The 18,462-nt window shown below is 35.8% G+C and overlaps 2 protein-coding genes across 2 annotated transcripts; one reads left to right on the top strand and one right to left on the bottom strand.

Annotated features, from left to right (window-relative positions):
• Nucleotides 1–3,720: 3,720 nt before the first annotated feature.
• LOC107773246 (multiple C2 domain and transmembrane region protein 14) lies at nucleotides 3,721–6,973 on the top strand. Its single transcript, XM_016592686.2, has one exon. It carries the CDS (start codon nucleotides 3,811–3,813, stop codon nucleotides 6,820–6,822), a length of 3,012 nt encoding a protein of 1,003 aa, XP_016448172.2. The 5' UTR covers nucleotides 3,721–3,810; the 3' UTR covers nucleotides 6,823–6,973.
• A 1,116-nt stretch (nucleotides 6,974–8,089) lies between these two features.
• LOC107792488 (protein CHROMOSOME TRANSMISSION FIDELITY 7) lies at nucleotides 8,090–12,777 on the bottom strand. Its single transcript, XM_016614708.2, has 6 exons — nucleotides 12,558–12,777; nucleotides 12,114–12,375; nucleotides 11,926–12,021; nucleotides 11,735–11,803; nucleotides 11,091–11,431; nucleotides 8,090–9,304 (listed from the first exon to the last, which is right to left on the bottom strand). Exons 1-6 carry the CDS (start codon nucleotides 12,698–12,700, stop codon nucleotides 9,169–9,171), a joined length of 1,047 nt encoding a protein of 348 aa, XP_016470194.1. The 5' UTR covers nucleotides 12,701–12,777; the 3' UTR covers nucleotides 8,090–9,168.
• Nucleotides 12,778–18,462: the final 5,685 nt, after the last annotated feature.

The following is an 18,462-nucleotide window of genomic DNA, read 5'->3' as shown; positions in this document are numbered from 1 at the left end:
AAGCTAATTGGCATCAGTAAAAGAAAAAAAGGAAGGACAAATAAACATAAGTCATTTCTTCTTGCATTTTCTTCAACTAATCAAATCTCATCGCTTGATTTTACTGTTAGATTAATGTTGAACCATAAATAAAAAGTAAGCTATAGTGTTAAATAATCATCAACTTATCCACATTTTGGACGAGAATAACTAGCACCTACACCAAAAGAATACTTCCTTCGTCCGAATTTTTATGACGGTTTGGATCTCTAGAGTTAAACGGATTATTGTTTCATGGTAATTTTTAAATATGTCTATAAATATTTCGACTTATAATATTTTTTACATAATTTTTAAATATGTAATTTTATTTTGAAAAACTTAGGGATTTTATGTCCAAATATACAGTCAAAATTAAAATTTTACTTTTCACTTAGCTACCAAAACAATAAGTCTAGAAGAAATTAGTACTTTTTTCTAAATTTGTTTCAATTCCTTTTTTCCCCCTAATCGTCGTATTGCGTACAATTTGCATGACTTTTCATGAGTTTATCATGACCAAGTACATAAAAGTGGCAATCCACCAAATTTAACAACCTTGGTTTCATGATTTTTCACATGCAAATTTCATGAATTAACATTCCAAAAATTGCATAATTAAACCAAAATTTGTTTTAAAAATGTTCTAAATTAAAAAAAGAAGAAGAAGAGAAAATAGAATAATATAAATTCAGCAGGAGACAAGGTGCTCAGAATTGGCAGTAAGGATATATAGGAGCGTTGATACCATCTGTCTACATCAATTCTCGCAACTCCATGCCTGCCACGTAGATTCTTTATGTTTATGCCTACGTGTTTTCTTTTTTCTATGTTCTATTTTTATCCTTTTTAATTTTAGGATGATAATTAATGAAAAGATCGTACATAAATCAACGGTTCCAAACATAATTAATTTCACAGTTTTCCCCCCTTTTCACCTATGAGTTATGACACATGAGCACATGTATTTTGACATTTTGCTAAAGAAGTCTTTAGGGACTTGTATTCTTTTTATTTTCTTAAAACCAACTATTCAATGAGATTACAATATGCAAGTTGCATATATTACTTATAAGAAGACGCTAAAATTAAGAGTCTGATGGAAGGGTAAAGATTTTTTTACTCTGAATTAGAGGTCTTATGTTCGAATTTAAATACGTCTAAACTACTATATAAGGAGCAATGTGAAACGATTTAGAAGAAATGTCATAAAATAAAACAGTTGATATTGATTTATGATTCATGTAATTGACTACCAAATATTTGAGTAATTTTCATGGACGGTGATTCAACTTTGTGTTTTTATCCAAAAGTCACTTTGCTTTCTTTCGTTACGTAAAAGTCATTCAATTTTGCATTCATTATCCAAAAGTCAATTTTTTTTCTTTTGTTACACAAAAATCATTTTACTATGCTCTAGTTATCACAATAGTCATTTTAACCACATTTTACAAACCTTTCACCTGAAAAGTCTATTATGCCCTTCACATTATAAATCCTCTCATTTATGCAACACCTTCTATATTATATGCTATATAATATATTTTTACCTAAGTACTTTACTTATAATTAGAATAACTTAATATTATTTTATAATATATTCGTACATTTAATTTTTTCTTAACATTAATTTTCAAGATATATAAGTAGCATTATTAAATTTGTCGGTAATATTACCGTGAACAAATCTCAAGTCCACGTTCTTAATCATGCTTAATGAAATATTTTTATTGAAAATTATAAAATCAAAGCTCACTGGTTTATCGGTCAAGCCATACCCATTAATCCAATAAATAAAATACTTACATTTAGCACAATGACACGTCCGATTAATACTTTCAAATAAATAATATTAATAGATAAAGCTTTAAAAAACTTAATTAAACACAAATATACTTCAAATTTTTTTATAAAATTCTTATTAACTATAAAAAACTATCATTTGTTAAACAAATCTATTTTTATAATTTCAAATAAATATTAAAAAATATACATTTTTGTTGTTTTTATATTTAAAATATGTTCATGTTTGAATATGGTTAAACAAATTGAGTGCCACGGAATATATATTATAAAAAATATTAAATAAAATAATATAAAGTTATTTTAATTATAAGTAAAATACCTAGGTAAAAATATAGTATATAGTATATAGAAGGTGTTATATAAATGAGGAGATTTATAATGGCAAGGGCATAATAGACTTTTCAAGTAAAAATATTATAAAATTTGGCCAATGTGACTTTTGTGATAAATAGACCAAAGTAAAATGATTTTTGTGTAACTAAAAAAAAGAAACGTGACTTTTGAGTAATGAACACAAAATTAAATAATTTTTACGTAACAAAAAGAAGAAAAATAATTTTTGCGTAATGAACACAAAGTTAAATGATTACCTATAAAAATTACTCCAAATATTCCTAACATGCTTATTACTCTTTCAAAATTAAAATATTAGTTACCTGATATACTTTCACCATAGCTTAACGCATGTAATTTTGTTTCTAAAATTTCAAGAATTTAGGCGATTTCTGTAAAGGTGATGAAAAAAACTAAAACATAAGTCTCATGTAAAAGTAGATCGAATGAAAACTTGTTTGACCCAAAATTTAGATCCTTATTTAAATAATTAGATTAATAAAATAGAGTTAATCTTAGCCAATATTAATGTCCAAAAGATATATTAACCGATTTTGTAGCAAGATAGTACGTATATTCTCTAAGTAGCAATAAATGATAATATCACTAGCAATATTCAATGACCCAAAAATAAAGGAGATAACAATAAATAACAATGAATGACATTTAAGTAAATAAGAACATGTGAGTACCCTAAAGGGTGATGTTTGTGGATATTGTTTCTGACAATGATGAATGATTGATGAGTTTTTGAATATTCGAATTCTTCTTGTATCGTGGGGGAAGAGCTAGACAAGAATCTCAAGAAAAGAATATATTTTGTATGTGTGTAATAAAGCAAGATTCTTTAGAGAAAGTTAATGTATTGTCTTACAAATAAATATTATATGTCCCTTATAACTATGTCTCTTTCTATTTATAAAGGAACATGTGCCAAAAAACTCTAATAGTACAGATATAGAGAATATTCATTGGAATGTTCTCTTTAAAGTCTTACCCTAAAACTAACCGTTATTACTCTATTTAAGATAAGTGTTCGTCCTCGACCTTGATCTACATTGACTCCTCGATCCCGCCCTTCATCTCTTATGAGATTACTTTGACCCTGAATATGCCTTTTGTCGAAGTCATTTTGTGACACATGACAGTTCTTGAAGAGTCTCTTAATGCTGATATGATCTGAACTTAAACTAAGATAATTTTTAGCCCATATAAAACCGACGGTTTTTTTTTTCATTTTGTAGTAATTTTTACAGACCACGATGTCTTCTATGAACCTTTAACCATCCAAAATTTACCTTTATCTATGGTTTAATTACCTTTATTGGTTTTATTTCTCTGAAAAATAAAAGACATTATAAAACAGTTTCTTTCAAATAAAAAAGAGGTAGGTAAAATATATTTCCATATTTGTCATAACCTCAACGGAAAAGTAGCATTTTAATGACCAGTACCCACCCCACTTTCAAATATGTAAAAACAAATACTAGGAGAGAGCAAAAAAAAAAAAAAAATAAATAAAAAATGGCAAAGTGAAAAAGAGGCTCCTTTCCCCCCACTTTAAAAGGCTCCACTGACCCACTCACTCTCCCTACTTTCTCATATCCACCATTCTTTCTTCTCCGATTAACCGGTAAAATAATTTCTTCTCAAATGGGTGATTCTATTTGCACTAGAAAACTGATAGTACAAGTTTGCAATGCCCGAAATTTGATGCCCAAAGATGGACAAGGCACAGCCAGCGCCTTTGTCATCGTCGATTTCGACGGCCAACGTCGTCGCACCAAGACTAAGTTCAGAGATCTCAATCCCCAATGGGACGAGCATCTCGAGTTCTTGCTCCACGACCTTCACTCCATGCCCTCTCAGACTCTTGAACTCAACATTTACAACGACAAAAAAGCCGGTAAGAGGAGCAATTTCCTCGGTAAAGTCAAAATATCTGCTACTACTTTCCTCAAACTTGGCTCCGAAATTCCTCTTGTCTATTATCCCTTGGAAAAACGGAGCGTCTTTTCTCAAATTAAAGGCGAGATTGGGCTTAAGATTTGGTACGTAGACGAAGAGGCTCCTCCTCCAACGGAGGAAAAGAAGGAGGAAGTTGCTGCGGCGGCGGCTGAAAATCCTCCGCCGCCACAGGGAGATGAAAAGCCACCCGAGGAGAAACCCGCGGCTGCTCCTCCTTCTGATGAAAAGAAAGAGGAGTCGTCGGAGAAGAAGAAGGAAGAGGAGAAGAAACCCGACGAAAAGAAAGAAGAAAAGCCACCAGAGAATCAGAAAAAAGACGAAGCACCAACACCAACACCAACACCACAACCAGAAGTACTGGAACATCCTCCGATAGCTCAACACAAACCGCCTAACAAAAAGCCGATAACAAATGAAAATACAAGTGAACTCAAAGTCCTTCATAAGAATCTCTCCAGTAGTGTGGATCGTCGAACAGGGGCGTTCGATCTTGTCGATCAAATGCCATTCCTCTACGTTCGAATTGTGAAGGCGAAACGGGCCAATCAAGAGCCTGATTCCTCCGCTTACGCAAAGCTCGTGATCGGAACTCACAGTATAAAAACCAAATCACTCGCGGATAACAAAGAGTGGGATCAAGTTTTCGCATTCGACAAAGAGGGATTAAACTCAACATCCTTAGAAGTCTCTGTTTGGGTCGAAAAGAAGGTTGCCGATGATAAAACTGATGAGAATAGCATTGGAACGGTGTCGTTCGATTTGCAGGAAGTGCCAAAAAGAGTGCCGCCGGACAGTCCGTTAGCTCCTCAATGGTACAGTTTAGAAGGTGTTACCGCTGATCAGAATAACCCGCCGGGAAATGACGTCATGCTGGCGGTGTGGCTCGGGACTCAGGCGGACGAAGCATTTAACGAGGCATGGCAATCGGACTCCGGCGGATTGATACCGGAAACCCGAGCCAAAGTCTACCTTTCACCGAAGCTGTGGTATTTAAGGCTAACGGTCATCCAAACCCAAGATTTGCAGCTAGGTTCGGGTGGCACCGAGCCTAAGGTTCGGAGTCCGGACCTCTATGTGAAAGCGCAGCTCGGCGCACAGTTATTCAAGACGAGCCGAACCACGGTGGGGTCCTCCAGCTCGGCTTCCAATCCTACGTGGAACGAAGACCTTGTATTCGTAGCAGCTGAGCCGTTTGAGCCGTTTTTGGTGATCACAGTGGAAGATGTTACTAACTGTCAAGTGGTGGGTTATGCTAAGGTGCAGGTCACGTCCATTGATAAGCGTACGGACGATAAATCAGAGCCGAGATCAAGGTGGTTTAATTTAGTGGGTGATGAGAAAAAGCCTTATGCTGGTAGGATACACGTGCGAGTTTGTTTGGAGGGTGGGTATCACGTGCTTGATGAAGCAGCACATTTAACCAGTGATGTTAGAGCCACAGCAAAACAATTGTCCAAACCACCTATTGGATTGCTTGAAGTTGGTATTAGAGGTGCTAATAATCTACTCCCTGTGAAAACAAAAGATGGTACTCGTGGGACCACCGATGCCTACGTGGTGGCCAAGTACGGACCCAAGTGGGCCCGGACGCGTACAATTCTTGATCGGTTTAATCCGAGGTGGAATGAGCAGTATACTTGGGATGTATATGATCCCTGCACCGTGTTGACAATTGGGGTGTTTGATAATGGGAGGTACAAGCATGATGACAAGAAAGATGTACGACTTGGAAAGCTAAGAGTACGACTGTCGACGCTGGACACGAATAAGATGTACATGGGTACTTATTCACTTATGGTGTTGCTTCCTAGTGGTGCAAAGAAAATGGGTGACATTGAGATTGCTTTGAGGTTTACTTGTTCATCGTGGCTGAGTTTGATACAAGCCTATACAAATCCAATATTGCCAAGAATGCATTATGTGCGCCCATTTGGTCCAGCTCAACAGGATATCTTAAGGCACACTGCTATGAGGATAGTCACAGCAAGATTGGCTAGGTCAGAACCTGCATTGGGTCAAGAAGTGGTTCAATGTATGTTGGATTCAGACACTCACATATGGAGCATGAGGCGAAGCAAGTCGAATTGGTTCAGAGTGGTCGGGTGCTTGTCTAGAGCGGCCACATTAGCACGTTGGCTAGATGGAATTAGGACATGGGTGCACCCACCAACCACAATTTTGGTGCATATACTATTGATAGCCATTGTGTTATGTCCGCACCTAGTATTGCCTACAATCTGTATGTATGCCTTCTTGATAATTTCCTTAAGGTTTCGATATCGGCAACGTGTTGCAATCACCATGGATCCTCGATTATCTCACGTGGATGCAATAGGTCCCGATGAGCTCGATGAGGAGTTCGATGGATTCCCAACGTCGAGGCCTATGGAACATGTTCGGGTTCGATATGACAGGTTAAGGGCACTAGCAGGGAGGGCACAAACACTACTAGGTGATGTTGCAGCACAAGGGGAGAGGTTAGAAGCATTGTTCAATTGGAGGGATCCTAGAGCTACTGCTATATTTGTGGTGGTGTGCTTATTTGCTTCATTGCTGTTCTATGTCGTTCCCTTCAAGGCATTTGTGTTAGGCTCAGGGTTGTATTACTTGCGCCACCCTCGCTTCCGCCACGACATGCCTTCCCTCCCCGTCAACTTTTTCCGCCGACTTCCACCACTCTCCGATCAAATTCTTTAGATTTTGTTTTTACTGCACTTTCCCCGTGGCTTTGTTTTTGTTTTGTAAAACATGGCGTACTATTTTTTTAATTCAGTGCTTTGGTTTCTTAACAATATGTGTATTTTGATACTTTGCCAATTGAAATGACCGTTGGTGTATTAGGACAAAATATTACTAATACACTGTCTTGAATTGAGTTGGTGTGTGCGTTAAAAAGTAGATCATAAATGACCATTAGATGAGTCAGAGAGCCTGGGTAAGGATCACAATAACTCGCAGCTGAAAAAAGGAACCGAAAGTAATGTTACTCCAATATACTTTTTTTTCATATAAATGTCGAAATAGAGAAATGACTATTTGGAGAAAAATAAATAGGTTTCTTTAGGCAACTTTGGGGGAGAAGGGGGAGGGGGGCAGTCGCAAACTGATCGTCATTTATTGTTCTTATTTAGACTAGTGAAGGACACTACAGTAGTGTAACGAAATAACAGTAGGAATTGCCAAACATCCTCTAGTTGTTCCATAAAAGGCATTTATGAGGATTTTCACTGCACTTTGCATACATATATATTCTGTTTTAGTGCTGTTTTAGGTTTAGTTTAGCGCGCGTAGTGGTGGCAAAATGGTTAAAAGAAAATAGTTATTCACTCATATTATCCACTAAAAATGAGTTGGATAATGAACTTTTTAAAAACGATTCAAATATGGATAATTTATCCGTTTTTGCATTACTTATTTTACCCGACTCATATCCGACCCGACCCGACCCGACCCAATTCCCCACCCCTAAGCGCCCGCGGGGGGGGGGGGGGGAGGGGGGCAATGAAATTGTTGTATCCTTAGTCATTATCTTTGGATTTGCTTCAAAGATATGTTGAAGTAACTTCGTTCATTGCCCTAAATACTGTTTGAATTTGCTTTAAAGCAGTATAGTTTTCTCCCTCATTGTTGATTCAAACAACATTCTTATAGTGGTAGGAAAACCATAGTAAAAACATGAGTTTATCTCACTTTGTCTGTTGGGTGGTTGCTTCCTATTTTGGTACTTATAACCAACCATCTGCTGACTGCTTTCAGATATTCTATGAATGACTAATTGAGTATAGTGTAATTAGCTCAGAAGATTTCTATCCTATCCTGCTTTATCCTTTCTGCTCAAAGAAAGGGCAGGGATGTACAAAAATGATTATAATTTTGGCAGTGTCCACAGAACAGTTTGTACAATACCTTCTTTAATGCTTTGGGCAGTGTCCACAGAAGAGTTATAAAATGAGTACACAAACAGTTTTGGCAGCATGTATCAAACATTCTGATAAATTGTGCATCCAATGTCCATAGAGGAGCAAACACAGGTAATGACTGAGTTGTAGTGGATGGACTACAAGGGATCAAAAAGAGGAAGGAGAAAAAAAAAGAACAAAGAAAGAAAATGAAAGGTCAAAAAGAAGAGAGATAGATGGAAAGGAAAACTGGAAATGAGAAGGAAATGAAAGGAAGAAATGATGGACCAGAAATTGGTTTCTCCATTCACTCAAAGCATTTGTTTTGTGCTTAGAGACTTGGCTTCCCCAAGCAGATGTCTTATGGGCTGCAGCAGTGTGTTTTTTCTTTATGCTCCAGTTATCAATGTCGCAATCATCTCCTCAGAGATTCATTCCCCGCATCACTTCGAAATCAGAGGCATACTACAGATGGCACATCAAACCACAAACATTGACTGCCAAAGTCCACTATGCTCTCCCAGTTTAGCTTGCGATGGTCATCTATATTAGTTCAACCATCTCTTTTACATTAATGCACTAGACGAGATGAGTCATTTGACGTGCAACACAGTTGAAAGTAAACTGAATAGAGAAATGAATGAACCTGTGAAATTCAAAGAAGCCTTTATCGTAGAGAAAACTGAGGGAGCCAAGTAATTGACTTCCAGTTAAAGATATACAACCACCTGCTGAGAGCAAGAAGATTATTACAGACTAGACTCAGTCTACACCTGTAACAGAGCTTGGCCAGACTCTTACTTAACCATGTAATATATTGGGAAAGAATAGCTTTGTCTGCTCCAGTCAAAACAAAGAAATATCAATAAGTTTCCACACATGAACATAGATGGATTATCCAGTAAATTACTAGGCTAACTGAAATATACTTGGCATAAAAAAAACGCCCTGTAACAGAGCTTGGCCAGACTCTAACTTAACCATGTAATATATTGGGAAAGAATAGCTTTGTCTGCTCCAGTCAAAACAAAGAAATATCAATAAGTTTCCACACATGAACATAGATGGATTATCCAGTAAATTACTAGGCTAACTGAAATATACTTGGCATAAAAAAACCAACATGCTATTTCTTAAACCCTTACTACAGATCAGAAGTTGTATAAACAAAGAGAGAGTCACTGCTTGTATAACTGGATATGAAGGCCCTTCCAACTGAGGTTGGCTGAGAATAGGCTAACTCTGAGCGTTTAAGAACTAAATCCTTGCAAAAGGTTCCCCTGCATTGAAGAATGAGAAGCAAGTTCAGACTAAATGTAAATCATAAGCAATCCAAACCTATGCGGAGCTTTGGCATTCCAGACTGCAAATGGCAAACAAGGAGTTTAATTTAAAGAAAATAGTTATTACCCATTTTACCAACTTCAAGTAACTTATTTGACCAAATTTATAATGCAACAATTACTTTGCAGAGAGCACGGTCAGACAAACTCTATTTGCTAAATAGAAGCACATCTGATGCTTCAACGACGAACTCTGTGTGTGAGCATCTACTAAGCAACATCCAATCTTTCATTTTGGTGTGCTCTTCTTTCTTTCCTTGGTCATTTCGTTTTGACATATTCATTATAACTTATCCAATTACAATGTATTAACCGCTAATGCACCTTTCTTTTACCAAATCTCAGGGGCATAGTCTAATATGAGGGTAATATGTTTCTATTTTTTATTTTTTTGATGACAGAGAAATCTCAGAGGGCCAATAGTGCACGGTCTGAAACTCGGTGAATAATGGGACCGCCACTAACCCTTCTCTACTCAAAAACCAGGCTCTTGTGTGCGGCAGGGTTCAAACTCGTGGCATGCGCCTAATCCTCAAATCACACGCTACACTCTTACCACTACACCAAAATCCTGAGGGGCAATCATGAGGGTAATATTTTACATAGTGTCGTATCCTAAATTTTAATGGAACAAAAGAGGCCCAGCTGGGTACTAACCAGACCAGGCCATTGATTCGAATAATTTGTTGTCTTATCACATTCATTTTCCTATCACTTGTGGAATGTATCTTAGCCAAACTCTTAAAAAAACAAAGAGAGTAGAGACCAGTGATGCTCAACAACAAAGTTTTCAGTTTCTTCTGTATGACTGCAGATATTAAAGATATTATCATTTGGCAATTGAATTCAAGAACCAACTTCGCGTTATGCAAGTAAATACCACCCCAAGAATCCCAGAACTCCTTTGAAACTGATATCTAAGGACGTTTGCATTTGTATCCACTGTTCTTTAGTAGGCATGAGTAAAGCATAATCCTTGCCCGTAACAGCCACTTTATCACCATTGACACCTTTGTAATAGCATGAATTTGAAATTGTTGCACGTTGAATATAGGAAATGGTGGGCACAACCTTCTTAATCATCTCTAAAACACCTTGATAGCACTCAGCTATATTCCTCAGAACAATTTCCTTATCAAGATAATTACTGCATGGAAAAACTAGAGGCATTATGTCTGAAACTGCATTTGTACCGGGAGAGTAGAAGTCTCTGGTAAACTTTACGAAGCTGGAGGACAGCTCTTCATCTTGAGAAGCACCAATCAAGCAACTCCATCATGTACTTGAGCAGCAGAGAGTACTACACCATTCTGTTTCTGCAATATAGATAGAGTACACCGTGGTAGGATCTTCTCATACTACATTGATGGCGTACACCACTCTGATTCTGTGAATACTTGCATACCAGGACCCCTTTCATAAATTATCAAGTCCAAGTGAAGAAAAATTCAGCTTCAAGTTTACAAAGACACTTGTCAAGTGAGAGCATCAGACTCTCACTCTATGGAATTTAGGTTTGTTTTATCAGTCACTGTCGCCTTTCTTCCTTTTTCCAGTGGTCTCGTTTATCAGACATGAATTTTTTTGTTTCCAATTCAAAAGGAGCAATTACTAGTTTGAACCCCGTAAATTTAACTTTTGTCAGTTCATTAAGCATGCAATATATTTACAATAAAAAAACTTCAAGGAACCATAACAACTCTGAGAAAGTGAATGGCATTACCTAGCAGCATCCAGCAAATAGCTGGCAATATGTTTTCTTCTGTTGGAGGGACTGACCCAAATGGCTCTAATGCCACATAAAGCAGATACAGCTTCCTTCTCACACAAGATTACTCCACTATCAGACTCTTCATGGCTTTTGGTTGATTGATTTATTCTTACAATTTCCCTTTGGAAACTCACTCCCCCAAATTGGAGTGTGGTTGAAGTCCGTCTTGCTTCCTTCTCAGGTGAAACCTTACACCTGCTGCCTTCTGATCTTGAGAGAATCTTATACGCCTTCTTTATGGGCTCTGTTACCAGACATCCAGATATTCTTTGAGAAGATATAAACAGATAAACCTGTTAACAGGAGAAATGTTTCAGAGTTTCATTCACATAGCTAGACAAACTCAGTATCTCACATAACCACCACATGAAGGGAGAATTCTTCATAAAAATTAGTCGGCAAAATGAGGACAACCATTCAACGTCATAGGACGATTAAGAAGCTTCATTGAGCTCGAGTAACTTACAACTCAAATTATAAAAAATATAAGTAGAAAGCTGGACAGCTGAAATTTGATATTGATTAGTGAATAACTTTGAACAATGAAGTGTACTTTCTATGACAGTAAGTTTCTTATAATTGCAAGAGAACGGAACCTTGCATAGCTGATGATATATCCACCCATCTCCAAGTTCCATCTCCATCATCTTCACAACTTCCTGTACCTGCCAACAACACACTCTCTTTAAGTCTATGAACACTTTGTTTAACATGATTAACTAGAGAAATATCAATCGTGAAAGTCAAAATACAGTGTTTCATGTATAACCAAATAGTATCTGAAAACCTTGTTTCTCTGAGGAGGAGGGTCATCGTCCAGCACCAAGATAATTCGTCCAATTTCAAGTGGAGGAATTTGAAGAACTCTTTCATTCCGCCAACCCTGGACATTTTATCAAATCCCAGCAGGATAGAACTTTAATCTTTTAATAATTTTACACAAATTTGAAATAACATACTCTGTTGCTGAATTACCTTAAATGGAATACCATGCGTATAATTCTTGTGAAACGTCTTATGAAACTTTTCATCCCCTTCATCACCTCTGGCATACTTGAAGCCACAGATGGTACAAGTATGCAATAAAAAATCAGACTGACCCAGTTCCAAATAAAATTGGGCGTACTTTCTCTTCTTATTCAAAACTTTCCCAGACTTTGCCACCCCCAGGTCTGGCGCAAATTTCCCCAAGTCTATTTCCTTGGATGCTTCACCAGTTGATGCACCATTGATTTCACTGCAAAATCAGCAAAGAACTTGAAGGGGAATTAAAAATGGTCATCAATGTTAGGTAGTAACAACTCTGAGATGTAATTTTTTTCCAAACACATAATTTCCAACTCCGAGGACAGAAATTTCAAGATTCAATAGTAGAGAAAAGGAATTAAGAAAAGATAAAAGAAGTAATAGAGAATATACCCAATTGAATTTTGAGGTCTGCGCTGGTAAGTAACAACAATTTCTGGCTGTAACCTCCCATAATCAAACATAACACTGCAACATTGGGATGGGTCTGCAGTAGAAGAAGAGGGCTTGAAGAAGCTGCTAATTTTCGATTGCATTTGATTTTCTCTCTCTTTCGGCCCTGTGAAAATTCTGCTTTAGCGCTTCCCGCCTCACTGAACTGAAACAAGTCGAGAGGGTGGTACTTCTATTTATCACTTGTATGCTCACAAGTTTAGGAGAAATGGTATTTCGCCCCCTAAAGTTTGTCAAAATAAACGTTTTCTTGTTTGGGGACCTTTTATGGATTAGCAAGAGGGTGTTTGTATTGGCTTAAAAGTTGGTCAAACCAGCTTAAAATCACATTTTACCTTGTTAGTGTTTGACAAACCTTAAAAGAGTTTTTAAGCTAAGTACTTTTAAGCTGAATTAAGCCAAAAGCCACAAACTGGGGATGACCAACTTATTGCTTGTTGGCTTAAAAGCTTTTTATGTTTGACCAAGTAATTGACCTTATTATCCCTCCTTTTTTATTTATATAAATTACAAAATACCCTTAGTAAAGTCATAACGTCATTTTTTTCCATCTTCCATTTTGACGTTGCAGGTATCTTTCTTCACATTATTATAATAAATAAGTAGCTTTATTTTTTCTGTGATAAGTAATTAATAAGACCCTTAATTACCTGACATTAGACAAATGTGAGAACTAGCAGAGGAGAAAAGAAACGATGCAAAGACTAAGACATTAGTTTTATTGGCATTAATTTATACTTCTATTATATTTTTTTTATTTCACTCTAGAAACAAATAATTTTATTTAGTAATTGAATATTCAGAGCAAAAGCATGTTACAAGTCTATTGGCATTCAGATTATATTTATTAAAAATAATCTTATCTAATTAATTTAATTTAGAGTTAATTAAGACATAAATTAGTCCTTATTTGAGTTAATTTTACATTAAGGATGTTGTAGTAATAAGCTTATTTTCAGTGTTAACAGTTTTAAGGATATTTCGGTCTTTTTAATAGAAAAAGTGCTTATTTGCACTTGTTTACCAAACACTTTAACAACTTTTTTTTAATTTCAGCACTTTTATCCAAACACATAACAACTTATTTAGAAAATAAGCTCCAGCACTAAAAATGTGCTTTTAAGTACTTGTGCTTAAAAGTCACTTTTTTTAAGCCAATCCAAATGGGCTCTAAATTTATAATGTCTCTCGAAAATTCAGTTGCATACTTCAACTTTGCGGGCGTCCTATTACCACCCTATTCTTGTTCAGAATGGAACTATTACCTCATTGTCACACTCAAAATCAATCCCCTATCCCCCACTCTCGCTTCTCTCAATTATTGAGTATATAACCCATAACCGGTTAGATTCAACCAAAAGAATTTTACGCCTCTTTCTGGTTCATCCTATCTTATATCGCTTATTTTCTTCCTTCATAATAATAAACCATCACATTTTTTTCTTCACGCAATGTATATCACCTTTGTAATCTCAGTCACTGTATTCTCTCATAATTGCTCACTCCCGCTAACAATTCCAATTGAAAAGAAAGACTAATATGCACCAATAAATTGGCAAAATAACATATAATCCTTTCGTTCCAATTTATGTGAACCTACTTGACTAGGCACGGAGTTTAAGAAAAAATGAAGATTTTTAAAATTTGTGGTCCTAAACAAATCAAAAAGAGGCCCAAAGTATTTGTGTGGTTATAAACATTTCTCATTAAGGGTAGAATTATAAGTTTAAGCAAAATTATTTCCAAATTTAGAAAGAGGTCATTCTTTTTGGAACAGACCAAAAAGAAAATAGGTTCACATAAACTGGAACGGAGGGAGTATTTATATAAAATAATATATGTAAACATCAAATTAAACAATAGCTTCCGGAGATAGTTGTAATGGCGTCAAGGACAAGAAGCGCCAAGAGTTTTGTGTACTTTAATACTAAAACCACTAGAAACACATCTTTCCTCACTTGGGTACACAAAAGTTATAATCGATCGGTTAAAAAGATTCGCAGTTGGAGAAAAAAAATCGGTAACAATAGCATCTACATTGTTATAATTGTGAGTTTATTTTCAAATCTCAAGCCTCTGGTCAATAATTTGCACCTTTGCTTATAATTTTTGAATATGTAGTATTTAATCACACTTAATTTGTCTTGATAACGCAAATTCTTTTTTAAAGATTTCTATTATTGCAAGAGGTCTGATCGAAGAGGATGTGGTGATAGGTTCTAAAGAAGGTAATGGGTACGGAGAATGAAAGATAAGGAAAAAAAAGACTAAAAAGTACACAAAGAATTAATTGTATTTAGTAGTATAATATTCAATAGAAACATGACATGCGGTCAATTTAATTTGCCTTTTAATCTTTTTCTGCTCATGTCCGTTTGAAAAAGGTGTAGCTTTTTTCTTTACCATGTTAGCTTTTAGGGGGATAATTACAACACTCAGAATAAGAGTACAGTGGGAACAAGACGTCCGCAAAGTTGGAGGGTGTAATTGAGTTTTCGGCACAAGTTTAAAGTGTAACTTATATATTTTTCTTTTCTTTTTTTACACACTATATGTCATTGCTTTAAACAATTCAATTAAGAAGCTAAACTCACGTGATGCATGAACACTAACCATATCAAATTATGATCTGGTTATTTGAATATATTAGCCAGATCAAATTAATCACTTTTTACTGATTGTTTATAGCTGGAGTTCTTTTGTATTACTTCCTAACTGTATTGAATCACAGACTGTAACATCTTATTTTTTCGTGTGAGTTGCGAGCAGTACTATGATTTTTAAAGTAAAATATTCTCATTGTGTGCTTTATGTGTGTAGGAGTAAGTTTGAATGATAAGTAATCGAAAAATGTCAATTTATTGCACAAAGAAGAGATGAAAAGAACTGGGATCTCGTCCAATCACTACTAGAAACATAGCATTTTCCCACGAAAATTTCTCACGAAAAAATTTTCAGTGGCAATTCCTATCGAAATTCAATGGGAAAATGAAATTTCTTTTTCAGAAAAAAATAATAACGTTGATTGTCCGTGGGAATATTTTGGCACAAAAATGCGCGTAATTTAGTTCTCTCTGATTCTGTGAGAAAAGTTATTAAAAAAATAATTATATAAAAGTGAAAAAAAAATCAGGGAAAACAGTGGGAAAAATAAATAAATAAAAAATATTTTTAAATATACCCATAGATTCAGTGTGAACAAAATATTTTGAATTTTGATTTTTTTGTGTTTTATGAAAATGTTTTCCCACAGAACTTTTCCATGGAAGTAGTGGGAAAGTTATTATTATTCACACAACCTTTTAGTTTTCTCTCAGTTTACTCACATCATTTTCTTCCTCTGTTTCTTCACTCCACCGACGAGTTCTTCGCTTCACTCCATTTCCAGGTAAGTCGAACTCTCTCTCTCTCACTCACCCTCTCCTTTTTCGTTTTTGATTTTTCGGAACATAGAAATTTTCTACTGTTTCAAACCTTAGGTTTGAAAAAATTACTGATGTTCTCTTCCTCATGTATAGTCTAATTAAATCTAAGTCTTTATTCGTTTCGTCTTAGAAACAATGAATTTACGAGCAAGTTTCATACATTAGATATTTTTAAAACACAATAAAGTGATTAAGTCAAGCGAGATTGCTAAGCTTTTTATCTATATGCGTGTTTCACTTTAAAGTTTGAGAAATAAAGATACTTACTTACATAAAAAAAAAAGTTTACTTTTATAATAATTATAATTTTTTTACAAGATACTTTCAAACAAAGCTTAGAGGAGTTCATTCAAAGTCAGCCGATTGATGATCAAGGTAGACCAATCCAACCATCTCAAGAGAAGATCATGGACATATGGATTAAGGCAACTGGTGGCGTGCGTAAGGGGAGAGTCTACGGCCTTAGATAAGAGTTTAGTCTCGGTCGTCGTACTTCTGAATTGTCTAGTTCTTATTCTTCCTCACATTACTCGGTTGATCTGGATGAGTTTGAGCAATTGAATAGGAAGGTAGTAAAGATTACTGAGTTGTATCTTCAAGAAAGGGCTGCAAGGGAAGAAGAGGCAAAGCGGAGAGAGGAAGAAGATAGACGAAGAGAGGAAGAGTAAAGGTGAAGGGAGGAACAAATGAGGCGAAAAGACGATGCATTAAGACTTGTCACTAGTGATGTTAAAAGTCTTAAGTCTCAGATAAAATCCCTCTTAGCATCTGGTGTATTTCCTCTACCCCGTTCCCCAGCACCATCGGATGATAACTAAGGAGTAGTTTCTTTTATTAGTTTGTCTTAGATGGTACTTGGATGTTGAATATTGAATGTTGGATTATTTGAGTTTTTGTTCTACTCTCTATTTAGTTGGATATTGTTTATAAAATGGATTGAATTAGATGTTATTTATGAAATAAATTAGATTGAATGCTGAATTTGGTATTTGAATGCTTAATTGTATTTAGTCTTGTATTGTTGGTTGTACTTTCTTCTTGGTAGGTGATGTAGTTCTAAAAATAGATTTTGCCATGAAAATATTTTCCAGATTTTTCACGGATTTTCCACCGACTCCGTGGGAATTTTGTCCATATTTTTCTAGAACTTCAATATTTTTCACTGATTTTCGTGGAAATGTTCATATATTTATTTCCAGGTTATGCATGTTTTCCACTGCTTCCATGGGTAAAATAAAAAAATATCTAAATTATTTTTAATACTTCCCACAAATTCGGTGAAAAACTTAAGAAAATTAAATTATTATATTTTATTACTTTTCCCACGACGGTCATGGGAAAATACACTATGTGACTTATCAAGTTCACGTGAAACCCTCTCTGGAAATTACCCACGAATGTTTTAGAAAATTATTTTCCACCAGCCCTTTTCCCACTGAGCGTATCCCCTGGGAATGTCGTGGGAATATCTAAATTTTCCACTGATTTCTCACAGATTTTTTTGTGGAAAAAAACTGTATTTCTAGTAGTGAATCTCGTGCGTAGAACGAAAATAGACGTTGAGACAATTAAATGCATAAAAAAGGCAAAGTAAAGGGAAGGCATGGATTGCTTCGCGAAATGAAAATTTTTCAAAGTCTGAGTCCACGTCTTTGGGCGCACAACGCGTGAGCGTGGAGGCAATTTTTCCTATACAAGATTAGATTGATTAGTTCCCCCATACAAACACTAATTGATATAAATACATCAAAGAACGATTGTTTAAGGGTTACACAACATCTTTGAAGATAAGAACAAGAAATCAAAGTGGGAGTGGGAGCGTATCGTAAGGATTTTGTGGCAGGGCAGCCACTTGCCTGGAGAAAGCTTCGTGTAATTTGAGTCATGGTGGGCAGAAAGACTAAGTCTATGTATTTCATTTGGGATACTGGCTTCATTCTTAGGAAGTTAGAATATGACGGAAAGGTGTTTGCTTAGAATGAAGAGGGATAGGAATGCTTGATTGTCGTTTTGGGATGCTATGTGGCTTCGAGTTTCAAACGTATTGTTGGACCTTTAGTTGATGCTAAAAAGGATGAATGGACGCTTACAGCTGGCGAACGAGTGTGGACCTAGGAGAATTAACTGATTTCATAATGAATGTGGTTATGGCTATGCCGTTGGAGGATGTCGGTATGAGGTTATACATGTGGTCTATCTCCTGTGAGAAGGTTAAGGGTTGCATGATTTCTGATGAAGTTCCTATAAAGAGTTCTGCCTTTTATCTTATGGGATGCATGTACTGCGATATGAGCTTTGATCGCTTGAAGATGATGGCACAACTATCAGGAGGTCGAGTGTGCGATTATGGCTGACAATTCGGGATATGTTATGATTAGTACAACAATAACTCCTAAGAAGTTTTGGCTGAGCAACAGTGC

The sequence above is a fragment of the Nicotiana tabacum genome, chromosome 2 (assembly GCF_000715075.1).
Source record: "Nicotiana tabacum cultivar K326 chromosome 2, ASM71507v2, whole genome shotgun sequence".
Lineage (NCBI taxonomy): Eukaryota > Viridiplantae > Streptophyta > Magnoliopsida > Solanales > Solanaceae > Nicotiana > Nicotiana tabacum.
This window is presented reverse-complemented; position numbering and strand designations above follow the sequence as displayed.